This window comes from Ursus maritimus, unplaced genomic scaffold, assembly GCF_017311325.1.
Source record: "Ursus maritimus isolate PB19 unplaced genomic scaffold, ASM1731132v1 scaffold_33, whole genome shotgun sequence".
NCBI classification, from domain to species: Eukaryota; Metazoa; Chordata; class Mammalia; order Carnivora; family Ursidae; genus Ursus; species Ursus maritimus.
In genome coordinates this window covers 28258148-28280017 of record NW_024425897.1, presented here as the reverse complement: position 1 = coordinate 28280017, position 21870 = coordinate 28258148, and the positions used below count along the sequence as shown (strand labels likewise).

General features: G+C 57.3%; 1 protein-coding gene across 6 annotated transcripts in view; it reads left to right on the top strand.

Moving 5' to 3' along the window:
• Window positions 1–20456, top strand: part of RIMBP2 (RIMS binding protein 2) — a 70882-nt gene extending 50426 nt beyond the window's left edge. For 2 of the 6 annotated variants that reach the window (XM_008688787.2, XM_040620116.1), the window contains 7 exons: window positions 3251–3368; window positions 8308–8492; window positions 8592–8760; window positions 12792–12892; window positions 14213–14284; window positions 17857–17991; window positions 18465–18491. In XM_008688787.2, the coding sequence (XP_008687009.2) occupies window positions 3251–3368; window positions 8308–8492; window positions 8592–8760; window positions 12792–12892; window positions 14213–14284; window positions 17857–17991; window positions 18465–18491 (807 nt within the window). Of the gene's footprint in view, window positions 1–1149; window positions 1677–3250; window positions 3369–8307; window positions 8493–8591; window positions 8761–12791; window positions 12893–14212; window positions 14285–17856; window positions 17992–18464; window positions 18492–20111 lie in introns of those variants that run through there. The other 4 variants (XM_040620113.1, XM_040620114.1, XM_040620115.1 and 1 more) reach the window with 4 other exon arrangements.
• Window positions 20457–21870: the final 1414 nt, after the last annotated feature.

Here is a 21870-nt window from a genome sequence, read left to right as displayed (position 1 = left end):
AAAGTTGGACAGTTTGGGGATCTGGCATCGCTGGGCTCAGCTTCCCGCCATTTCCTGCAGCTGAGCCAGCTTCCCCCAGACCAGCCCTTCTTCATGCTCACAAACACGTGGGGTGTCAGGTTAGCAAAGGGGAGGGGTCGGGTCAGCGGCCAGGGCACTCGCCCAGGCCCTCACCGCTGGTACCAAGCTCCTGCCCCTGCATCCTATCGGGTAAATGCACCAGGGTCCCCAGCTTCCAGAGCCCCACGCGGGCCCAGGGAGCAAGGGCCTTCTGGCAAGGCAGTCAGGTGCGCTCCCTGCTCAGCGGGCATGGAGGATGGGCTCGGGGATGCCCCAGCAGAGAGAACCTGTGTGCGGCCCCAGTGGCTAGGCACCTCCGGCCTGGGGCAGCTCCGGGGAGAGCGCTGTGCCAGGCGGGCCCAGGATGGCGGGACGCGGCTCCCCGTGCGCCCCGGGGCCAGGATCTGGAGAGCCAGGCCGACCAGGTCCTCTGCAGACGCGGGCGGAACTCCGCTGTGCACAGCGCACAGCCCGGCGCCAGAAGGCACATAAGGGCCAAGGCCCGGCTGTCACGCAAGTACTCAGCCGCTAGGGAAGCACTCCGCGGGCTCCGCCTCCGCCGCACCAACCCCGCCCCTCCCCGAAACAGCCCCAGTCTGGAGCTTAGGTGGGTGTAGGCCTCCCGGGCCGGGCCGCGCGTCCCCTGCTGCACGCTCTCCCCAGCGGGCACGCCCGCCGCGGCCGGCCTCCCCTCCTCTCAGCGCGCAGCCGGCTCCAGGCTGCGACCTGGCCAGGGCGCGCGCCCCCCAGCCCTGCACCAGGCGCCATCCGTTAACCTTGTGTTCTCATTTCAGAGCCCGGCCAGAGCATGCCTTTCGCCCCCACGAGTACACGCATGCTTGCTGCCCCTCATGGCCTCTGAGACTAATTCTGTCTGTTTTCTTTCCTCCTTGCCCATGTCACTTGGGTCATACCCCGTGTTAACACACCACCCCCTTAAGGAGTGCTCTCAGAGTAGCAGCACTGAGGGGCTCTTCCTGGAGCAGCCGGAGCACCCCCAGCAGACCCAGCATAGTACCAGGCTGTTCAGTATCCCCGAAGTAGCCGAGGAAGGAGAGCACCTCGAGCTCTTGCACAAACAGGGCTTAGGGTACTCGGCCTGGGTCCGCGCCCGCCATGGGGACGAGGCCCCACAGGCCTTCTGGCTCCCAGGCAAGCCCAGGGGCCCGGGGTTCGGACCCCGAGCCGAGGACTCCGCCCTGGAGGACAGAGGCTGCCGGTCCCGCCGCGCGGCCAGCAGGAGCCCCGACAGTGGCCTGGACTGTGGGAGTGAGGAGGAAGAGCTACGGTTCAGCTTCAGGAGCACGGCCAAGTGCAGCCCGGGCCCCGGGCACTGTCCCTGTAGGAGAAGCCTGAGGCCTCTGCTGGCCCGGCGGCGGACACTGACCCGGCAAAGCAGCATCGAGGAGGACTTTGGGGAGCAAGTGGACCCCAGCGACGTCCTCCGGAGCGATGACGCCCACCCGAGCCCAGAGAGATCCGCCCCCAGGAAGTATGGCTGGGAGGAGCCCCCGGGGCACCAAGGCTGGCGGGATGTCTGGAAGAAAAGCATAAACATGCCCGACAGTAGGGCCACTGCCCAAGAGGCACCTCCCCGGGTGGCAGAAGGCCCTTTGGTGTGTGAAGTCAGCTTCCTTCTCACATCTGCTTGCCAAACCAATCCATTTTCATTCTTTTCCCTGATTTTTTTCTGTTGGTGTCCATCCCTGGGGAGCCTCTCTGCTGGCTGTCGTTCATTTCCATGCATCTTGATTTCAGTCCCATTGCTTCCCGATCTTTGACCATGCTGACGATCTCTTTACTTTGCTTTAGAATACTGACCCTCCCCCCAGAATCAGCGACGATTATGGCTGCTTTGATTAAAGGACAACTGAATCTAAATTTTAATTAAGGGTTAGCTGAACTGTGATGATCCGAAAGTTTGGCAACACCTATTTTTTTAAAACGAACCCCCGGGGACCTGCTGCGACCACTACTCTCACAGTCGCGGGCGTTTTCGTATTGTGGCTGTGGGTTTCGGCTGGTGGTGTGTTTTGGTCTTCACCCATAACTGGAAAAGACAGATAAGGAGCAATCATTGAAGGAAACCCATTTTTGCATATTGTTTCCAAAGTGGTTCTTTTTCCCCTTCCCCTTTCCTTCCGTGGGGCAGTTTTCAGAATGAATTTTCCATCATCAGCTCTAGACGCACCGCCCCTGCCTTGTGCTCCTGGCTTGTTAGGACGTTGTCCAGAGTAGGGCTTCATTCAAGGCTTCATTCATCTTTATATTGTGTCCCCTTTCCAGAACATTTGCTCCTGTCATGCTGAACTTTTCCATGAAAACACAGGTGAGCCGCCGCGGGCGCCAGGCCTGGGGTCTGAGCCCGTGCAGCCGTGGTCTGTCCACACGAGGGCGCCGATGCGGACCCCGCTGAGTCACCCACCACCTGTGGCCCACACACCGTCCCCCTCCTGTAACGAGCCGTCTAGTCACTGGGACTCCCTGACCAGCGTTCACTCCCTGTGCCCCTGAGAATGCCCCGACTCCAACCACTTACCAGGGAGCTGGAGGGTTCGCTCTGATTCTCCCATGACTCTGGCCTGTAGTGCAAATTAGAAGCAAACCCGTCCATAAAGGAGAACCATACAAGTCAGCCCTGAGAATTGATGGGTCTCTTCGGATTAGGGCCAAGATGTTGCCGTGAGTTTCAAAGCTGATAACGCACAGAAACTTCTGTCTCTGAGTTTCCGGTAACTCACAGCGTGTCCAGGCGGGATGTTTGGAAGTGCAGTACCCTCCCCCGCCCCCATCCGCGAGCGCTGCGGGAGGGCGGGCTTTCCTGAGACTAGCTGAGGGTCGTGGGGTCAGAGGTGCCAGAGCTGTGACGAGCTGGGCTTGAGCCACTCTTGCTCTGGTTCCAAGAATTTGGCTTTGGCCGCAGGAGCCGCAGAGAACGGAGGCTCCCATGGAGTCCCTTCTCGCCCCCACTCCCCTCTGTGTGTCGAAAAACAACTCTGCTGTGGAAGACGGGCTGGCTGGGGTGAGCAGCCTTTTTCCTTTCCAGGTTATTCAGCTAACCTTTCAGTTAAAAGCTAAGTTTAGTTGCCTTTAGAGCTTCTGCTTCTGAGTTGAATTGATTTGGCTAACTTAATTCTTCCGTTCCCCAAGGCTGGCGAGACTCATGACTGTGCTGTTGTTGTGTCTTTAGATTTTAGGAAACCCGGTGTCTGCAGGACGGGCTGACAGGGCGGATCACGTGCGCCGGCGGTTCTCCCACGGCAGTGCTGGTCCCCAGCGGTCCCGGCCAATGATGGTCCCGTCCATCGGTTAGTGGGCCTGACTGACCCCTTTCTCTCTCTTCCGACCCCCGTGCACATGGCTGCTCAGTCCTTCATCTGAACATGTTTACAAACTTACAAGGAGTAGCATTTTCAACCACGTCCAGAAAACTCTCTGTTACTTGTGGCAAAAGAAGGCAGAAAGAGCGTGAGAGAAATGAAACCTATTTGTAAGTATTCTCGAATATCATATTGGCTTTTTACGTTGTCAGTCTTCTCCCTACCAACTTTTTTCTTCCCCGGAGAAGCCAAACCACGTCAGGCCTGGAGAGATTGCAATGTGCTGCCAGCTCGTGCTCTCATGAGATGCTCGTGGTCAAAGAAGCAGGAGCGGCACTAAACTCCAAACACCTAAATAAGCCTGAGTAACGGAGAGTTCTCTGCATTAAGTGTTTCGTAAGCCGGGGCTCAAAGTAGTGGGAAACCCAGGAGGCCTGATGTAGCCTCCGGAGCGCGGGCCGTCCTCCGCGTGCTCACCTCCTTGCTCGCGAGCCCTCCTCTGGCACCCCATGCTCATTCCCTCCATTCCGTTTTGGGAGTGAGCCAGTCTTGCCGCAAGCTGTCATTTCAGTCCCTGTAACCGACCCGGTGGGGAAGGGGGCGGTGGGTGAAGGTCAGAAGAGAAGACTTCTGTGTGCTCCATTGGAATGAATTGTGGCAAAAACAATTCCAAAAGGTATTTGCACGAGATAATGGAACTTGGTAATCAGCCCAAACAAACTGGCCTTTTGTGAAAAGGCACGCGCACGTGAAAACAAGGCAGGGAGAGCTGCGAAGGGAGCAGACGTACAAGAGACCGACCCAGGGCTCCGGGGAAGCAGCTTAGGGGCCTCCAGACACCTGCACACACGGCTCTTGTCGCAGCCACGCAGCTGACGTGTAGCAGACGGCCACCTCCTTTCACGTCAACTGACAAGACAGACGTGATGACGCAAACCAGAGTCTCTAAAATACTGTCCTTCTTCCAGACTTTTCTTCCCTTTAGAGTCCAGACAACAGGGAAGAATAGTTTCCTCTTCCACCTTTACGGTTTTAGAACGTTTCTATTGATCGGTAAAAATGTCAGAGAACACTCAAGATCCTGAAGAAAAGGAGTCTTTTCAGTTCGCTGAAAAGTGACAGAGTTCGCGCAGCCCCGCCTGGCGAACGCCGGTCTGCCCCGTTCCGGATCCCCAGGCAGGGTTATGCCATGCTGGGCCCGGGTAGGTTCGGGACTCTAAACCCGGTTTCCATGGTGCCCCCAGGTTCACGTGGGCTGCGTGTCACGCCCCCATGACAGTGACCGAGCTCGAAGGGGTGCTCCTGGCCTAGAAGGTGCACGGCTCGGGGGACCGGCCGCCTTTAGAAACGAGGTGGGGCGGGGCTGGTGCGCGGCCCAGACTGGGTTCTTCTCTGCTGCGCAAGCGGGTTTCTGAGTCTTCGTTGGACTGTCGCTGTCACGTGTGAAGACCACAGCTGGTTCATGGCGTGAACTGCTGTGCACGCGGTGGAAGCGTTAGCGGCGAGGGCGCTGGGGCTCTGCTGGGCCTCCATCCCCGGCCTCCTGGGACACGGAGGGAACAGGGACACGACCGTGCTGCAAACGTGGGTCGTGGAGGCTGAGGGGAGACGTGGGTCGACCTCCGGGAGCCTCTGACGGCCCTCTGATCGGGTGTGTCTTACCATAAAGAAATGCACGCGTGTTTTCATCTTTAGTAAAACACTAGTTAAATTAGCAGAAAGAGAATAATGCTAACATTTTAACCCAAAAAAAGGCCTCTTAATGCAATCCAAAAAGTGCTAAATAAATCTGTGGTGGATTTAACCGTACCTGACTTCTTACCACGTAGCGATGCAAGAAAACACATAAAAGCAAGATTAATATCAAACACTTTGATTCACACACACACAGGAGCACCCGTGAGAGTTTCAAGGACGAAAGTGAGCAGTGCTCAGTCGGCAGCGGCCAGTGACCCTCGGGAACCGTCAGCGACGCGCCAACAGACTTTTTTTCCCCTCGTTCCGATTTAGTTCCATTTTTCTTGTGCAAATATCAGCGATTGTTTTAGAAATCTGCTCCACTCCAAAAGCATTCATTTTTTTTTCCAGAGGAACTTAAGTCTGTAGACCATATAGTTCCTAAATATATATATTTGTATTTATTATTATTATTACTATTATTATTATTTGAGAGAGAGCAAGCACGAGCAGGGGAGGGGCAGAGGGAGAGAGAGAATCTTAAGCAGGCTCCGCGCCCAGCGCAGAGCCCGACGTGGGGCTGGATCTCACGACACTGAGATCACGACCGGAGCCAAAATCAAGAGTCAGACGCTTCACCGACTGAACCACTCAGGCCCCCGAATGTATTTTAAGAAGCAGTGCATTTACAATTGACTCAAAATACTGTAATTTTCCATATTCTCTGGGTTTCCTAAATTAAGAAAACTGATTTAAAGAGAGAGTACGTAGGTCCGGACGTAGTAACTTCTCGACCCTACAATCAGCCTGAGGAGGGCCTCCCGACGCCGATCCGTGACTCACAGGACGATGGAATTGGGTGTGGTTTCTCGCGGGATCACGCTGGTCTTCGCTCCACGCGAGGTGCCCGCTCGGAGGATCCCATTCTGACCCGGGGTCTGTGACCTCCCCAGCGGCTCCCGTTCCCTCGACTGCTGTGGCCGCCGAGCTCGCAGAACGAGGACGCGCAGCACATTCTCTGAGGACAGACTAAAAAGGAGCAAACCCCGAAGCTTGGCCCTTTAGAAGGGAGACCCCTTTCCCATGGGTTTCCCCGTGAGGAGGAATCGAAACGCCGTGAAGTATGTTTAATACTCGCAGACATGACAGTGGACGTTACCAGTGAAGGGGTCGGTCTGGGTCAGGGACTGAGGGACGTTCGTTCTCGCAGCGCGAGTGGACTCAGGACCCCTGACTGTGCGCATTCTGTGCAGAGCCTCCCTCCTGCCCGGCAAAGACCCCCCCACCCCCACCCAGCCGCAGTGACCCCAGGGCCAGGCCGCTTCCACCTCAGGGCAGAGGGCACGAATGTCCACGCCAGGTCAGACCAGAGCTGGAGGCAGGCTCCTCGTCAGTCTGGCCTCCCAGCCGCTCCGCAGTCGCTGGGGAAGCTGGGCCCGCGGACACACCCCACAGACGCCACTCTTCTCTCCCCGTCGAGGTCCGGGTCCCGTAAAGTGCCTCATGCACCCTCTCTGGAAGGAGAGACAGTGGGGCCATCCTCTGCTCACACTGTCATTTACACACACCCCACTCCCTCGCCCACGCCAGAAAGTCTCACAGGGCAGGGTGGGCAGCTCTGCTCGGGGCCCCTTCCACCCCCGTTTCCATTGCACCGGGTCTCTGGCTGCAGCCTTCACGGGACCCAGCCTCAGATGTCCTCCCTGGCCTCCATGCCTCCCGCAGCATGGCCACTCATCATGCCGGGGGGATTCTGGGCCAAGGATGTGAAGACAGGATTGTCCACGTCCTGGTCCCTTCCCGGGCCAGCCACTGAGGGCATGCAGGCCCATGCCCAGAGGGCTGGCTTAGACCCCTCAAGCACTGTGGCCATCGTGGTCAGCCAGCCCGTTGGAGCTGGAGCTGACCTGGCCCCCGGTCTCTCATGCCGTCTGCCCTGCAAGCTTGGGCACCAGTGCCCTCGGAGATGGGCCAAGAACCCACTGGGCGGGAGCTTTCCCCTTCCTGGCACTTCTCCATGGGTGACTGGTCCACGCTGCCACAAGCAGTGGGCTCCTCGTGCACACAGCCCAGAGAAGAAACGGCCCCCCTCTCATGCTGCTGCTGGGTTTCTCCGCCTCAGCGCACCCCGAGATTCCCAGCGGTCACGGCTTACGGTATCATCACGCTGTTTATTTAGGTAACATTGAAAATTAGGGGAAAGCATGGGATCTTTCCATTGACTCTAAACAAGTCCAGGGCTTCACAAGGAGGTGAAGGAGGCCTGCCATTGACAAGTGTTGTTCCCTGGAAGAAGAGAAATTAATTTCTAGATGATCTAGGCATCCTGGAAAGACCCTGAATTTAAATAATGCCAATAGTCCACCACATTTTAAAAATCAAGCTTTCCTGCAGTTAAAGCGCTTTTCATTTTTTGACTAATTTTTTTTCCCGTGACGTCCTCGCATCCGGCCCCCAGTGCTTAGGGCGCTGGTCACCGCAGGCCTGGCCCTGCGCCACGGGCCGCCCCTACCGGGTGTTCTGCCTACTTCCCGGGCTGCACCCAACCCGTCCCCGGGGAGCAGGACGGGGTCATGTGCCAGCACCTTCTCTCCCCCTCTTGCCATAATGACATATTATGATACTTATAATGGTATCTAATTTAAATGTGTCTATAGTACAATTTCAAAAAACAACAATTTCTAGGGGCTCCTGGGGGACTCAGTCGGTGAAGCATCTGCCTTCAGCCCAGGTCATGATCTCAGGGTCCTGGGATCGAGCCCCACATCGTGCTCCCTGCTCAGCGGGGAGCCTGCTTCTCCCTCTGCCCCTCCCTCCGCTCATACGCTCTCTGTCTCTAATAAATAAAATCTTTAAAAAAAAGAATAATGTTTAGAAGCTGGATGGTAGGTGGAGTTTTGTGAAGAATGCGTCTGTCACCACTTACGTATTTAGAGCTAAGCGAGCAGCTCAGGGAAGTGCCCCAATTTTGACTCACATGCGAGCACCTTCCGGTGCCCGTGGTGGGAGGCCGTCCCGCCTGCTCTGCTCGGCAGTGCACCGCCTGCCCCGTGCCCGAGTTCCATGAAGGCTGCTGGTATTTCAGACCCATTTGTGTCTATCTGCATATTAACCATCAGTTTATTTTAAAGACAGAAGTTACGGTGCCTCCGACATCCCATCTTCTAAACCACACGTGTCTAAGCGTGGCGGGGGGGTGTGGCCGGCGGGAATCACCCAGCCCTCTGCCTTTGTGCCCACATGCTCCCAGACGAGTACAGCGAGCGGGACCGCCTTTCTCCGGACTTCTACGAGGAGTCAGAAACCGACCCCGGTGCCGAAGAGCTCCCAGCCCGGATCTTCGTGGCGCTTTTTGACTATGACCCCCTCACCATGTCCCCGAATCCAGATGCTGCTGAGGAAGAGCTTCCTTTTAAGGAAGGACAGATCATCAAGGTGGGGTCGGGCTGGGGGCCCTGGGCGGCGGGGGCACCCAGGGAAGGGGGCCACCGTCACCCTACAGTCACGCTGCCTTGGCTTTCTGACCGGCTCCAGGTCTATGGTGACAAGGACGCGGACGGCTTCTACCGCGGGGAGACCTGCGCCCGGCTCGGCCTCATTCCTTGTAACATGGTCTCAGAAATCCAGGCCGACGACGAGGAGATGATGGACCAGCTTCTGAGACAAGGCTTCCTTCCGCTGAACACGCCCGTGGAGAAAATAGGTAAGAGACTGCCCCCCTCGCCCCTGCACCTGCTGGCGGAGCCGCTCCTGCCTCCCCAGCACCGGCCAGCTAGGAGCGGGAGGCAGTGTGGGCAGGGTCCAGTCGGCGCCACTTCAGGGACTCTGAGAAAGAACCCGCTCTACGAGCCGGGGTGTGATTGTCTTGCATGCTTCGCGGACATTCACGCACCTAGATACTGACAAAAACACAGGTGATTTTCTAGCAGAAGAGGGGGTGCTGCCCTGCTTCCTGAAAGTCTGGCCCCTCTGGAAAACAGACCGCTTGCTTTCTGGTTGTTCTTGCATGTTGTGTCCCCCCCCAAAATGTGTAAGTTTATACTGTGACCCCCACGGTGCTGGTGTCAGGAGGCAAAGCCTGTGGGAGGAGTGGGGGCCATGACTGTGGCGCTCCCAGAGGGGCGTCAGCGACCTTATGAAGGAGTCTCCACGGGCGTCCCTCCCCTCCTCTACCCTGCGAGGACACGGGAGAAGACGCCTCCTGTGAACCAGGACGCGGAGCCTCCCCAGACCCCGACTCTGCGGCGCCTCGGTCTCGGACTTCCAGCCCCCGGGGCCGTAAGGAGCGACTGTGCACTGAGCTCGGGCCGCGTGCCCGGACCAGGACGTCGGGGATGGGCCGTGAGCATCCGTCCGTCCCTAGAATGGGTCAGACGGCGATGAGGTCACGCCGTGCTCTCTGTTCAGGTGGACATTGCCCATCCGAGGGGCAGCACAGACGTTCGCCCTTTAATGCGACGGATGACAAGCTCCTCCATTTATCTCGACCCAATTTGCGAGCGCATTGCGTACACAGAAAAACTGTTTTCAGTGAGTTTAAACACCAGTACACTTATGATGTCTAATTTTGCCCGTGTGCAGGGACAATCTACTCATTACGAAGGCCTTTGCTTTCTCTAAATAGCTGGAGACAGAAAGATCCGTTCTATGTCATTTGTGTTTTGGGTTTTAATACTTCAAAACAGTAGGTTAACTTAGTTCCAAGTCAGATTTCGGAGACAAAATTCAATGGTTCAAAGAATATGCATAATTTTAAGGATAATCACAAAATCAAATAAAATGTTTCAACCTCTTTGGTATGAACGAACTCGCAGTCTGAAGTTAAAACCCACATCTGATAGTTGGGGCTTCTGTGAACGTGCCGCCCGGATCAAGTCCACAAGCTGGAAGCTCTCTGAGCGTCCCCCACCCCGACTCACTTCCCAACGCCCTGTGACGGGTTCAGGGCGGGAGCGGGCTCTGCTCACCACAGACCCAAAGGCCTGCAAACACTCCGCTGGAAAACAGTAGCTTGATTCATGTTACCAATTAGATTAAATGTCTGCTGATTTGTTCTTTTTTTCTAAATGTGACTTTTGAGGGAACCGGACTGAGACACCACGGGCCCTTCTAGCGCTAGGAAGGATCCCTGTTGCTGCAGACTGAGTGCGTGCCTCCCGTGGCCGGGGCAGGACCCGGTGTCTGCGTCGTGGCCCTCTTCCAGCACCCCGTGCAGTGAGACAGGAGGAAACGGGGTATGGACCAGAAAAGAAGACAAAGTGTTTTCTAGTCACAGATGACATGAAAATCTTAGAAAATCTCAAAGGATCTACAACAGAAGTTTCTGGAAATAACCAGTGAGCTTTGCAAGGTCAATGGATACAAAAGCAATCGTTTTTGATAACTGTGAAAAATTTGAAGTTGACATTTAAAAGGTAATTCTGTTTACAATGATGTAACAAAGACACGAGAAGGGAGGGGCTGAAGGCATGCAGGCTCTGTGTGGGGGAGACCACCAACGCCGAGGAAGGAAATCCGAGGGTCCCCAAGTGAACAGAAGCCGTGTTCTCAGACTTCAGGCAGGGAAGACGTCCAACATCCCCCAACTGACCTGCAGATGGGACACACCCCCAGCCCACGTCCGTGCCGATGGGACGCGCCCCCACTCCGCATCCGTGCGGGGATCCGTGTGGAACTGATGCGCTAAATCAAACATGTATGAAAAGGCAAAGGGACTACAGTGGCCCGAGCGATTTTTTAAAAGCACGGTGGGGGGACTCGCGCAAGCGGGTTTCACGGCTGGGCACGCAGAGGAGCTGAAGGACACCAGGGGGGCCGCAGAGTCACAGCAATCTGGGGAACAGGGCGAATCTGGAAATGGGCCGATGCCTGCACCGTCCACAGAGTTTCAGCCCAGGTAGGGGGCGGTTCAATGGGGAAGGAGGGTCTTTTCCGTAATGGGTGGTGGAGTCGAACAAAGAAAAATGAATTCAGGCCATATTCCTGCCAAACTCAGAACATGAACTCAAAGTTGAACACGGTCGTAAGCATAAAAACTAAGACCATGAAACTTCTAGGAGAAGAACTTCGTGGTGATGAAGCCATGAGTTCTTTGATGTGACGCTGAAACCTGACTCAGAAAAGGAAGAGACTGACGCCAGACTTCGTTAAAATTGAGTAGTTTCTAAAATGGAGAAACACCGTGAAGAGAAAGAAGAGCGAAGCCCCAGGCTGGCAAGTATCCGCACGTGACCGGCCGAAGGGGGAGTCGTACCGAGAACACAGAGCGCTCAACAGCTCAACGAGAGGAATGCTAACAGCCAACCCCACCGTGGGCCCAAGACCGAAGAGATCCCTCGCCACGGAAGATGGGCGGATGGTGAACGAGCAGATGGAGAGATGGCTAACGGGACCGTGGAGTGCGGATTACAGCCGCGAGGAGAAGCCAGGACGCCCCTGTCGGGACGGCCGCACCAAGTGCGGTTTGGACGTGGAACGGGAGCTGCGTCCGCTGGAAGCGCACCCGCGGGGCACAACCGCTCTGCCCGACAGGTGGCGGGTCCCCGTACAGCCGCACACGCTCACGGTAGAGGCAGGCTGCCCCTCCCGGGTACTCGCCGGGGGAACGGAGCTTCTAGGCGCTCCCACGGCTGCATGAGCGCTCGCGGCGGCTTCACTACGAGTCACCGGCACGGGGAAGCTCGGGCGTCTTTCCCCTGGTAAGTGGATCGAGCGCCTCACCACTGAAAGTACCACCGTTGACACACGTGGCCACACGAAGGGCTCTCAGGTGCACTGTCCCCACGAAGCTGCAGGACTCCATTTACAGGGTGTTCCAGGAAAGGCACAAGTATGGGGACAGAAAGCTGAGCAGGGTTCCCTGGCTGGAGCTGACCACAAAGACGCGCGTGGGGATTTGGGGGCCGGCGGACCTGTCCTGCGTCTTGACGGCTGCGGTGCTCGTGGGACTCTGTGGGCTTGCCAGCACTTTCCGAAGCGTGCGCTGAGCAGAGCGCATCTCGCTGGCCGTCCTTGCCACCTGCAGGAATTCACACGTGCCCCTCCCCTGGAGAACGAACAACACTCAGAGGGACTGCGGGGAGCCCTGCAAGAACCCGTACTGTTTCAAGGACACGCCCACTCACGGGCCCCATGCAGGCATCCGTGCGTTTTTCTCAATGAAAGCAGCGGTTCCTGAGCAGGGGCTACGGCGTGGCCGACGTCCGGAACCTCACATGCACAGCCTGGCCCTGCACCTGCGGGAAGCCCCTGGAAGGGCACATCACTGACGTCAGTTGCTTTCTAAATACTGGCCTTCAATGGTTTTCATTTGTATGAATCCCAAAAACCAATTCCAGGCACCAAGCGGCTGCGTTTGGAAGAAACACACCCGTGGCAGCGTCCTCCAGGAGAAAAGCACCGTGCTGTGCGGCCGGAGCCTTTAGATCTATTATCCCGAGGATGCCCTGGTTCCTCTTAGCCTGCCTGTTGGGCAGACCTCCGGGGAAGGGAAACGTCCTCGCTACTGTAAGGGGCGGGTGGCTGGGCCAGAGCAAACATATGACACGTGCAGCTCAGGACGACTGGCCCCACAGCCCGAGGCTTCGCTGCTGCTTGTGCCCCCGAGCACGAGGGCCCGGAGAGGGCAGTCGTCCGTGCCCACTGGCCACGTGTGCCCTGCTGCCCTGGGGACGAGGGAGGGGGCGCCACTGCTTTTGGAATAACCACATGCTGGCTTCTTCTCCTTGTAAACAGAGAGAAGCAGGAGAAGCAGCAGGCACCCGGGGGCGACGCGGAGAGTGGTGGCGCTGTATGACTACGACCCCAGAGAAAGCTCCCCTAACATCGACGTGGAGGTAGGTCAGCTCCCCGCAGCTCGCAGCCGGTCCCTGGGCCTCTCCCCGCACGGCAGCCGGCGGCCCTGGGATCTGGCCTCCCCCCTTCTCTGGAAGGGTCCGTACACGCAGTGAATGGCGTGAGGGAGCTGGACGGGGACAGGGAAGGGGCGCAGCGGGTGACAAGCCTCATCGCAGTGGCCGGGGTGCCCGTGCGGGATGCTACGGGAGGAGCGGTCCACGATCCTCGTCCTCGGGTCGTCCCCCTTCGCCCCGTAGGGTCGTCTGGGAGACAGAAATATCAGCCCGTGGTGTGTGGGCCCTGAGCAAAAGCAGAGCTGGAAGTTCCCCACACAGACACAGAATCCGAGGGAGAGGCCCCGTGTCCTCCACACAAGTGGCCTGGGCCGCCGTGGCCCTGGGCGCCCTGGGAGGTGGGAAGGGACTCACTTCCAGAGCTGAGAGGCTAGGTTTTCAGCCTGTGGACCTGCTTCCTCAGACAACAAGCTGTGTCCAAATCCGTCACCCCTGGTTTTCCTTGTGCCCCACGTGCTCCCAGCTCGCGGTTCAGATCTGGAGCGCGCGCTGTCCGAGCATTTCTGCGCAGACCCGATTCGTAGGGGACGCCTGGTGGCGCTGGGAGGTCAGCTTCCTTCCCTCGTCCTCACATTCAGAGATAAACCCGCAGATTGTTTTGTCCGTGTGCCCATCTCTAGGCTGGTGCCTGGCACGTCGCGGACACTTTGTAGACCGTGAATAATTGAGTAAAGGTTTTTTGCACCCAGTGAAAGAATGTTTATGTAACGGTCCTTACACTGCAGAGGACTTTTCCCTAAACTTCTGGGCTTTTCAAGTTAAATATTTGATCAGTTTTATTTTATTTTATTTTCAAGATTTTATTAATTTATTTGAGAGAGAGAGCACGAGCAGGGAGCAGAAGGAGAAGCAGGCTCCCCGCGGAGCAGGGAGCCCGATGTGGGGCTGGATCCCAGGACCCTGAGATCTTGACCTGAGCCGAAGGCAGACGTGTAACGACTGAGCCCCCCAGGCGCCCCACATTGACCGGTTTTAAACAGGAACTACGGGGGGATGTAGCAGCTGTCAGGAGCCCCAGCCGGGAAAGGAGTGTGTGGCACTTTGGCGGGAGGCGGGTGGGAGCCTGAGCTGTTCCTCCCGGGGTCGCTGAGGCCCCAGGGGCACAGGTCGGCTTCCTACCCTTCCTCCCTGTTCGCTCGAAAGAGCAGGTCAACAGCACAATAATGAGAACAAAGAAATCGGTAGAGCGATGGCGAGGAACCTGGTGACAGAAGCTGTTACTAACTTGGCGGCCTGTCTCCACAGGCGGAGCTCACGTTCTGCACGGGAGACATCATTACTGTTTTCGGTGAGATCGATGAAGACGGATTTTATTATGTAAGTTTTCGAAGCACCAAAAGCACCATTTCATTCAGTTTGTATGTCTGTTTCTGCTTGTGTGTTCTTGCCCCCTTCCCGTGGCCTTGGGGAAGGTCCCGGTCCCGGAGGCTCGTCCGATGCAGGAAGGGGGGCTGGGAGCGTCTCCGTTCTCCTCTGAGGGGGGCATGTCCCGTGTCCGTGAGCTGCAAACAAGGGAGATGTATTCACATTCTGCGAACTGGAATTGTCTTCCAGCCCAACGTACCAGTGCAGCTCTCCGGTTATTTATAAGGTACACGTGTTTAACAGGAGAAGGAAGGGATACAAACAGGTGAAGTTCTTGATTAATCCACACCAACAGGGTGTAGACTTCCTCCCTGACCTTCCTCCTCCGTGGCGGCTGTCGGTGGCTGGGCCTAGGCTCTGGGCGAGGGCTCCCAGCTCAGGGGCACAGGCGGCAGCCTCCTTCCTTCACGCTTCCAACATGTCCAGAGGAAAAGAGTGCCCGTGGGCTTATCTCCGTGCTCCTGCCCTGGTGGCCCCCACGAGTGCCACCTTCCCAGGCCCGAGCCCACAGGGCCGTGAAGGGGCTGCTGGCAGGCCTGCGGGGCGCCCGCTGCCGTGGGGGCATGGGGACAGGACCCCACCTCCCCCATCGCCCCCTTTCTTTAATCGGAACAGCTGGGAAACCATCAGGTCCAGGAAGGCAGGTTTCTCTGGGTCGGATGAGTTCACAGCCTCAGACACACGGGGCATCCAAGGTCGTGGTTATTGCAGGTCGTGTTCAGTGAGGCTGCTCGCGCTCTGTCCCCCGTTTCTTTCCAGATGAGACCATAAAGTGTCTGCGAGTGGGCAGATGTCAGGCTCTGTGTCCCGTCAAGGGTTCGAGAGTGGGCGGTTGAGGGAGGTGGGAGCCCCTGAGGCCGGGGCAAGGCTGCCGCCACCGGTCCAGCTGACAGAGAAGGCAGATGGCCGCCGGCGTCAGGAGCTCCCCAAGCGCGGGTCGCTGGTTGGGGTGACAGCGTCATCCTGGAAGACGCCCACGTTCTGCCTCAGGCGACGGGTGCCCTTGGGGACACAGGCACGAGAACACAGCTGAGAGAAAGACGTGCTTTGGAAAGGACTGAGCGTGAGGGTATGAAGAGGACATCTGAGCCCCCCCCGCGATGGAGAGGGATCCATGCCGTGGATCCTGGAAGATTCTAGGGGCCACGTCTGACGCAGCAGCAGGCGGCAGAGGGGGCAACTGTGAAGGGGTCCTGTGCGCGTCTGACGTGGTGTTAGTGGGACGGCGTGGGAGGCCCGGAAGAGTGGGGGGGATACACGCTGCCGACACATCTGCCCCCCCTCCCCTGTGTGGCTGGGTGAGCCCAGAGCAGTGGTCCGTCTGGATGTCCGCATGTCCCGGACTGTCCCGGTCCACGTGCCCACAGGCCCCGTGATGTGAACGTGGCGCCGCCGGGGGTGAGAGATGAGGCTGTGTGTTTTCACAGAACACGGTCCCCAGGCCCGAGCCCGCGACTCCACGTGGCGCTCCCTCCCCCGAAGGAGCGGGGGTGACTGGCGCTGGAGCGGGGTCCGGCTGAGGTCCGGGCTGTGTGGACATTGGAGTGTCTGCGTGTACGTGTGATTTGTGACCCTCGACGTGGCAGAAAGCCCCGGGGGCACATGGATGTCCTGGAGAAAATCTCTAAGGGACACCAAGAGAGGAACATTAGCTCCTAGAGGAGGCCAAGGGAGGAGGGTTCCAGCGGTCATCAGAAAGGGGACGGGGGCTCCAGGTGGAAGCGAGGGCAGGTGGCCAGACCGGGCACGTACTGGGCTCAGGGAAGACGTGGGAGGTTCCTGGGGCTCCCTCTTTTTTAAAATCAGTGTTTATTTACTTCTGGTAAAATAGTGTGCCGTGCTCACCATGTCTAAGTGCACAGCGCCGTGGTGACAGGTACTTTCACGCGGTCGTGCAGTCGCCACCGTCCACCCCCAGGAAGCCTTCCCTCTTGCCAGCCTGAAACTCCATCCCCATCAAACAGCAGTCTCCCCTCACCCCTCCCGGCCCCCCATCTCCTCTCCGTCCCCATGAGTCCACCTGCTCTCGGGGCCTCACACGAGGACTTGGCTCGCGCCTGCCGTCCCTCGCTGAGCAGAACGTCATAGCGCGTCAGCCTCTCCTTCCCTCTTAAGGCCGAAAATGACTCCACCCTGGGGGCGCAGGGTTTGGCCACCTGTGCACCCCTCAGTGGACCCTGGGCCCCTGTGAATAATGCAGCGATGAACATGGGTGCCAGCACGTCCCTCGGACCCTGCTTCCAAGTGTTTCGGGTCTCGGCCCAGGAGCGGAGCTGCTGGGTCAGATGGTGACCGTTTCCCTCTCTGAGGAGCCGCCCCCAGCAGCGGCCCCACTTCATCCCGCCGGCAGGTGTGCGAGGCTCCAATTCCTGCCTATTTTCAGCAGCACTGCCGTCTGTGGTTGGTTGTCCGTGTTTGTCGTGGCCTCCTAACGGGGGTGAGGGGTATCCTGTGACTCTGACTTACGTTTCCTTCAGATGTTCGTGTTAATTCAGGTCGAGCACCTTTTCATGTGCTTGGTGGCCGTTTGCGTGTCTTTTTGGGGGGACTGTCGATGCAAGTCCTTTGCCAACTGTTTAATCGGGTTCTTGGGTTGGGCTCTGTGTGCATTCTGGACACGAACGCCTTCTTAGCTAAGCCGCTTGCGAGCTCCCATCCATCCCGTGGGGTCCCTCTTCACCCTGGCAGTCGTGTCCTTGGCTGCAGTTTCTAATCTTGCGGGAGCAGGCCGCGTGTCTCATGCTGTCACTTCCTAGACTTGTACACAGAGCAAGAGTCCCGTGTAGTCCGGGGCCAGCCAGTCTGGGACTTGGTTTTGGACCCTGGTGAGCGTTGGGGGCAATGGGAAAGCAGTGACACGGTGGCTGTGACCCACTCTGTCCAGTTGTCCTGTGGACGGTGACCTTCACTACGTGCCTGTGTAGAGATGTGAGAGAAAGTTCTGGAAGGGAACAGATGAGCCTGCAGCGATATCGTCTCTGAGATATCAACAGACCCTGTCCTGTCCCCCACACTGTTTGCATTTTCATAGTGAGGACGTGGCTGTGCACGAGACGGATCCGCAGCTCTCCCCCTGGCCTGCAGGCTGGACCAGCTGTTGGCTGCCCGCCCCCGCCTCGGGAGGGGGTCCGTCTGTCCCCATCGGTGCACCTGCTGAAGCGGTGTTTTTAAAAGCTCTCCGGGGATGCTGAGGTCAGCCAGGACCGAGGGCCGCTCCATGGGGTGGTCCCGAGGACTGGTTCCTGGGAGCTGCCTGAGCCCCATGGCCAAAACACAGCTTCCGCAGCTCCACCCCAGACAGGCCAGATGCCGAGCTCAGGGAGGAGACCCTGCCCCTCAAGCATGTCTCGAGGTCACCGTTCTGATCAGGGTACTTTGGAGACACTGGAGTCCCTGTGAGTTCTTCCACGTTTGAACCAGAACGGACCCAGCAGGTGACCCCCCACCCCGGAGCTCTGCTCCTGTGGCAAAAGCAAGAAGGAAGTTTTGGGAAAATCGAGTAACTCGTTCTGCTGTGTTTTTAGGGGGAACTTAACGGGCAGAAAGGCCTTGTACCTTCAAACTTCCTGGAAGAAGTGCCTGACGACGTGGAAGTCTATCTTTCTGACGCACCGTGCCACTACTCCCGGGACGCGCCCGTGCGCTCCAAGGCAAAACGGGTAAGCAGCCGCCCCCCCGCACTTCTGCCCCCACCCCGCGGCCACGCTCGCTCCCGCACAGCCCTCGCGCGAACACGTTTGCGTCTGGGGCCGGCAAGCCCGTGCCCTGCATTTTTTTTCTCTGCCCTTCCCTGGGGGTCGCGCCTAAACGTTCTCACTTTTGCTTGTTTATCTCGCAAGACCTGCCCCTCGGTTCTAACCCAGCTGCCTTTCCTCACCAAGGGAGCCCCCGTCCTCCCCTGTAGACGCACATTCCAGTTGGGGTGAGAGTGAAGGGGAAGGCTAGTGCGCTTGCCCCGCTAGGATTTCAGTTCTCTTACCAAAGACCAGAGACCTCCTCCAGCGTAATTAACGAGTAGACGACATCCACGTGTAGTGTCTCATTTTTATTTTATCTCATCACTGCCAGTTTTTATATATTATATTTTTATATATATATATTTTTATTTCTTTGCTCATCTGCTTGGAAACAGAAGAAGAGTGTTCATTTCACACCTTAATCAGGCCCTGTAGCCTTCACGTAAGTGAGCAACTGAAGATACCAGACAGATAGCTCCGTCCGCGGCCCCAGCGGACTAGGCGGGAGACGCAAGGCTTCACTGTGGGCGTTCAAAACAAAACCAAACAAAAGAAATATGTCTCAAAAAACCCTTGGGCCTGAAATAGTAGGCTGTTACTCGGTCTCAGTTGTAAACAACTGAATTTGTAGTCAAATCATCATCTTTACTACTCATTTCCTACTATGTGCATTAAGAATATTTCGAAGGCCAACACTGGGAACATATTTCTTAAGAGGCCGATTGTTTGTTTCCGTAGAGGGCGTTCCGACGTCTCCCCGTAACTAAGGCTGCATATTGCATTGGTAGCCGCTCCCGGAAAAAAGCACAACCTAAACAGCTCTGTTTACTCTGGGAGATTTTCCTTTAAAATCACGTAACTCGAGGTCGAGCAGAGGAGTAGCGAGCCCCGGGCGAGGCAGGGTCGGCCCTGCGCACGCCACCTGCAGCCACCTGCGGGCTTGGCTCCCGCCCGGGCTCCGCCGCGTCACCGTACCTCTATCTCGCGGGAGAGCGCATGCTCCTCGAAGCGCGAGCGCGTCCTGAGCGCGTCCTGAGCGCGCGGCCGTTTGCCGCCGGGCAGACCTGCGGGGGCACCAATGCAATGCTCGGTTTGGCGAGACATGCAGCTGCCGCGATTGCACTAGACGGAGCAGGCGGTATCTTCAGCTGTCCTTTGGGATGCTCGGCTAGGTGTTTTCCATCGGAACTAGACCTTGATTCTAAATCCAAGCAAGCTCGAAGCCCTTGGCGCCTATCATGTGCCTGCAGGCTCCTGAGCACTCGTGTGAGGCGGGGGCTGGCGCGGGGGCCAGGCAGCGAGGGCAGGACGCGGCGCTCCCGAGCGAGCCTCCCAGCGAGCGAGCCAGCCAGCGCAGGGGCCGAGCCGGGCTCCTGGGAGGCGCCGCGGAGGGAGCCGCCAGGTAGAAGGACGCACCACTGTGCGCTCCCCGTTGGCGGAAGTTCGCCTCCAGGGGCTGGGAGATAGCGGAAGCGCGCAGCGAGGGCCTCGAAGCTTCCTTTGATTGTGATTGAGGTTCATTTTAGTTTTTTTTTCTTTCAACTGGTGTGTGCCATCCGCTCCGCGTACTAACCCCCCCAGGAATGCCCTCCACAGGACCAGCACTTCCTATCCCCCCAGTGGCTTTCAGACCCAGGTTCCCTTTAAGAACCTTGGCCTTCAAGATTCCTGATGGGCACTCGGCCAATTTCACAATACCCTCATTTAGAGTGACTTCTGCTCCCCACCTCCCCACCCCACCCCCACCCCTCCGCTTTGGGTCTTAATTTACAAAGTAAATTATTACCTAGCTTTGTTTTGCCAAAGCAATGGCCTCCCCCTTCCCCGAAGACAAACCGCAGACCAAACGTGGATGGCTAGACCCTCCCTCTTAGGGCCCCTGTGGGGAGGGCGCGCGTGCTCGTGGCATCCTTCAACCCCTGAAGGAAGCCTCGAGCCACCCCTTCCCTTTCCTGGCGGGGGACGGGGTAGTGCGGTGTTACCAGCGGACGGATGTCGTTGGCGCTCACGCACTCAATAAACTGTCACACTGTACCTACTAGGTTCCTCCTGAGGGTTCAGGTACAGCAAGGAGAGCGCCATCCCCCACAGCCCATCTCCATTCGGGGTCACCTCCGTCATCTATGGGTACTGGTAGTCCTGGGAGAGGCAGGGAAATGTCCTCGAAAAAGAAAAAGGGGCTGCTTTCCAAAGGCAAGAAACTGCTGAAAAAGCTGGGTGCGGTGAAATGATCCATGTGCTTCTGGACAATCCCCAATCCATGTAATTCTCTTTAATTCCAAACTAGGGCTTTCAATGACTCAAGTACTTCCTAAAAACACACTCTCCTCCCCTGACACGAGTAGAGAAGTGCTCTTTGCACTACCATCCTCTTTAAGCCAACGGCAAGGACAGAGAGCCGCTGGGGCTCCCCCCCAGCCTCCGTGCCAAGCGCTCTTGCCCGCGGCCTGACGGGAGGCGGGGTCTCCGAGCCCACGGGGCCAGTAGCTCTTTGAGGCTCCCCCCCCCCCCCCCCGCGGGTCCAGGCTGTGTGCGTTCGCCATCCGCCTTTAAAGGAATGGTTTCCACCTCGATCCCTTTCCAAAATGCTTGCCTCATGACGCATAACTCACTCCAACTCTGGTCTTGAAATTCCTAGTTTAACCGCCTTGATGTTTTGCCTTATAACTGCACAATGGTTTGTACTGTCTAATAAACACCACCGTGTACACCGCGTCTGTGTCGTGCATTCAGTGCCCCCCCCCCCAGACACAGTGCTCCGAAACCCAGTTGTGCAGGCCGTGCATTTTGAGACCCTGGCTTTTCGCCTTTCCAAAGCGAGCCGGGCGACACACAGAAAATGTTTACTTACTCAGATCACTCAAAAAACAAAAACAAACACATAAGAGCGAGAGAGTCAGTTTGTCTGGAGAAGTAGTGCTCCTCCAGCCCGCCGGAAGCTGAGACCCGCTCGTGGCGTTCAGTGTCGCACTCCGTGGCGTGCGGACGGACGCCACTTCCACTGTTTGTCCCACACCCACACAGACACCCCGCAGCAAGCAGCACACAGGAGGCCCACGCCACACGCCCAACACCCTAACGTTCAGTCCGCGCCCCACGGCCCGTCGCGGGCCCTCCCACAGGAGGCTGGCAAAGTCGCTGGCAGGTGTATGGGATTGGTTACTCTTTTGTAATTCTTGTCCACTTGTAAATTGTTTTTACTCTTTATACATACTTTTCAGACTGCCTTTCTTTTGTAATTTATGGAAGGTTTATAAATGGATGACCGAGCTTTTCCCGTTGTGTCTTCAGAAACTCTATTGTAAATTGTAACATATTAGTATGTGGTACATGGAGTACGAGGAAATTGGTCTGCGTGTGGTTCGGTACTGTGTGCGTGTGCATGTGGACACTTAGTGGAAGATATTTTATAGAAATAAAATTTGTTTTTTTATACAACGCCGTTTATTCCGTGTCTTTGTTCGAAACACTTCTTGCCAGAGCGGACTCACGGGATTCCTTCCTCCCCCGCGCACAAGAAAAACTCGGTAGCCTTGCCTTTCCTGGCGCTGCCTTCTTCCTAAAGTCGTTGTGGCCGGCACTCAGGGAGTCGTTTGCAAGCTGCCGTCCCCCGCACTGTTGGCGACAGCCCGCTCCACGAGCAGAGCCCAGACTCCCTGGGCGTGAGGAGCGCTCACAGGCAGCCGAGGCCTCGAGCCTGAGTCCGAACCGTATTTGTGCTGTTTCCCTCCGGCAACTTCACAATTCACGCGATGTGAATAGAGAACGCTGTGCGATCTCATTCCCGTGTGAGACCGGACT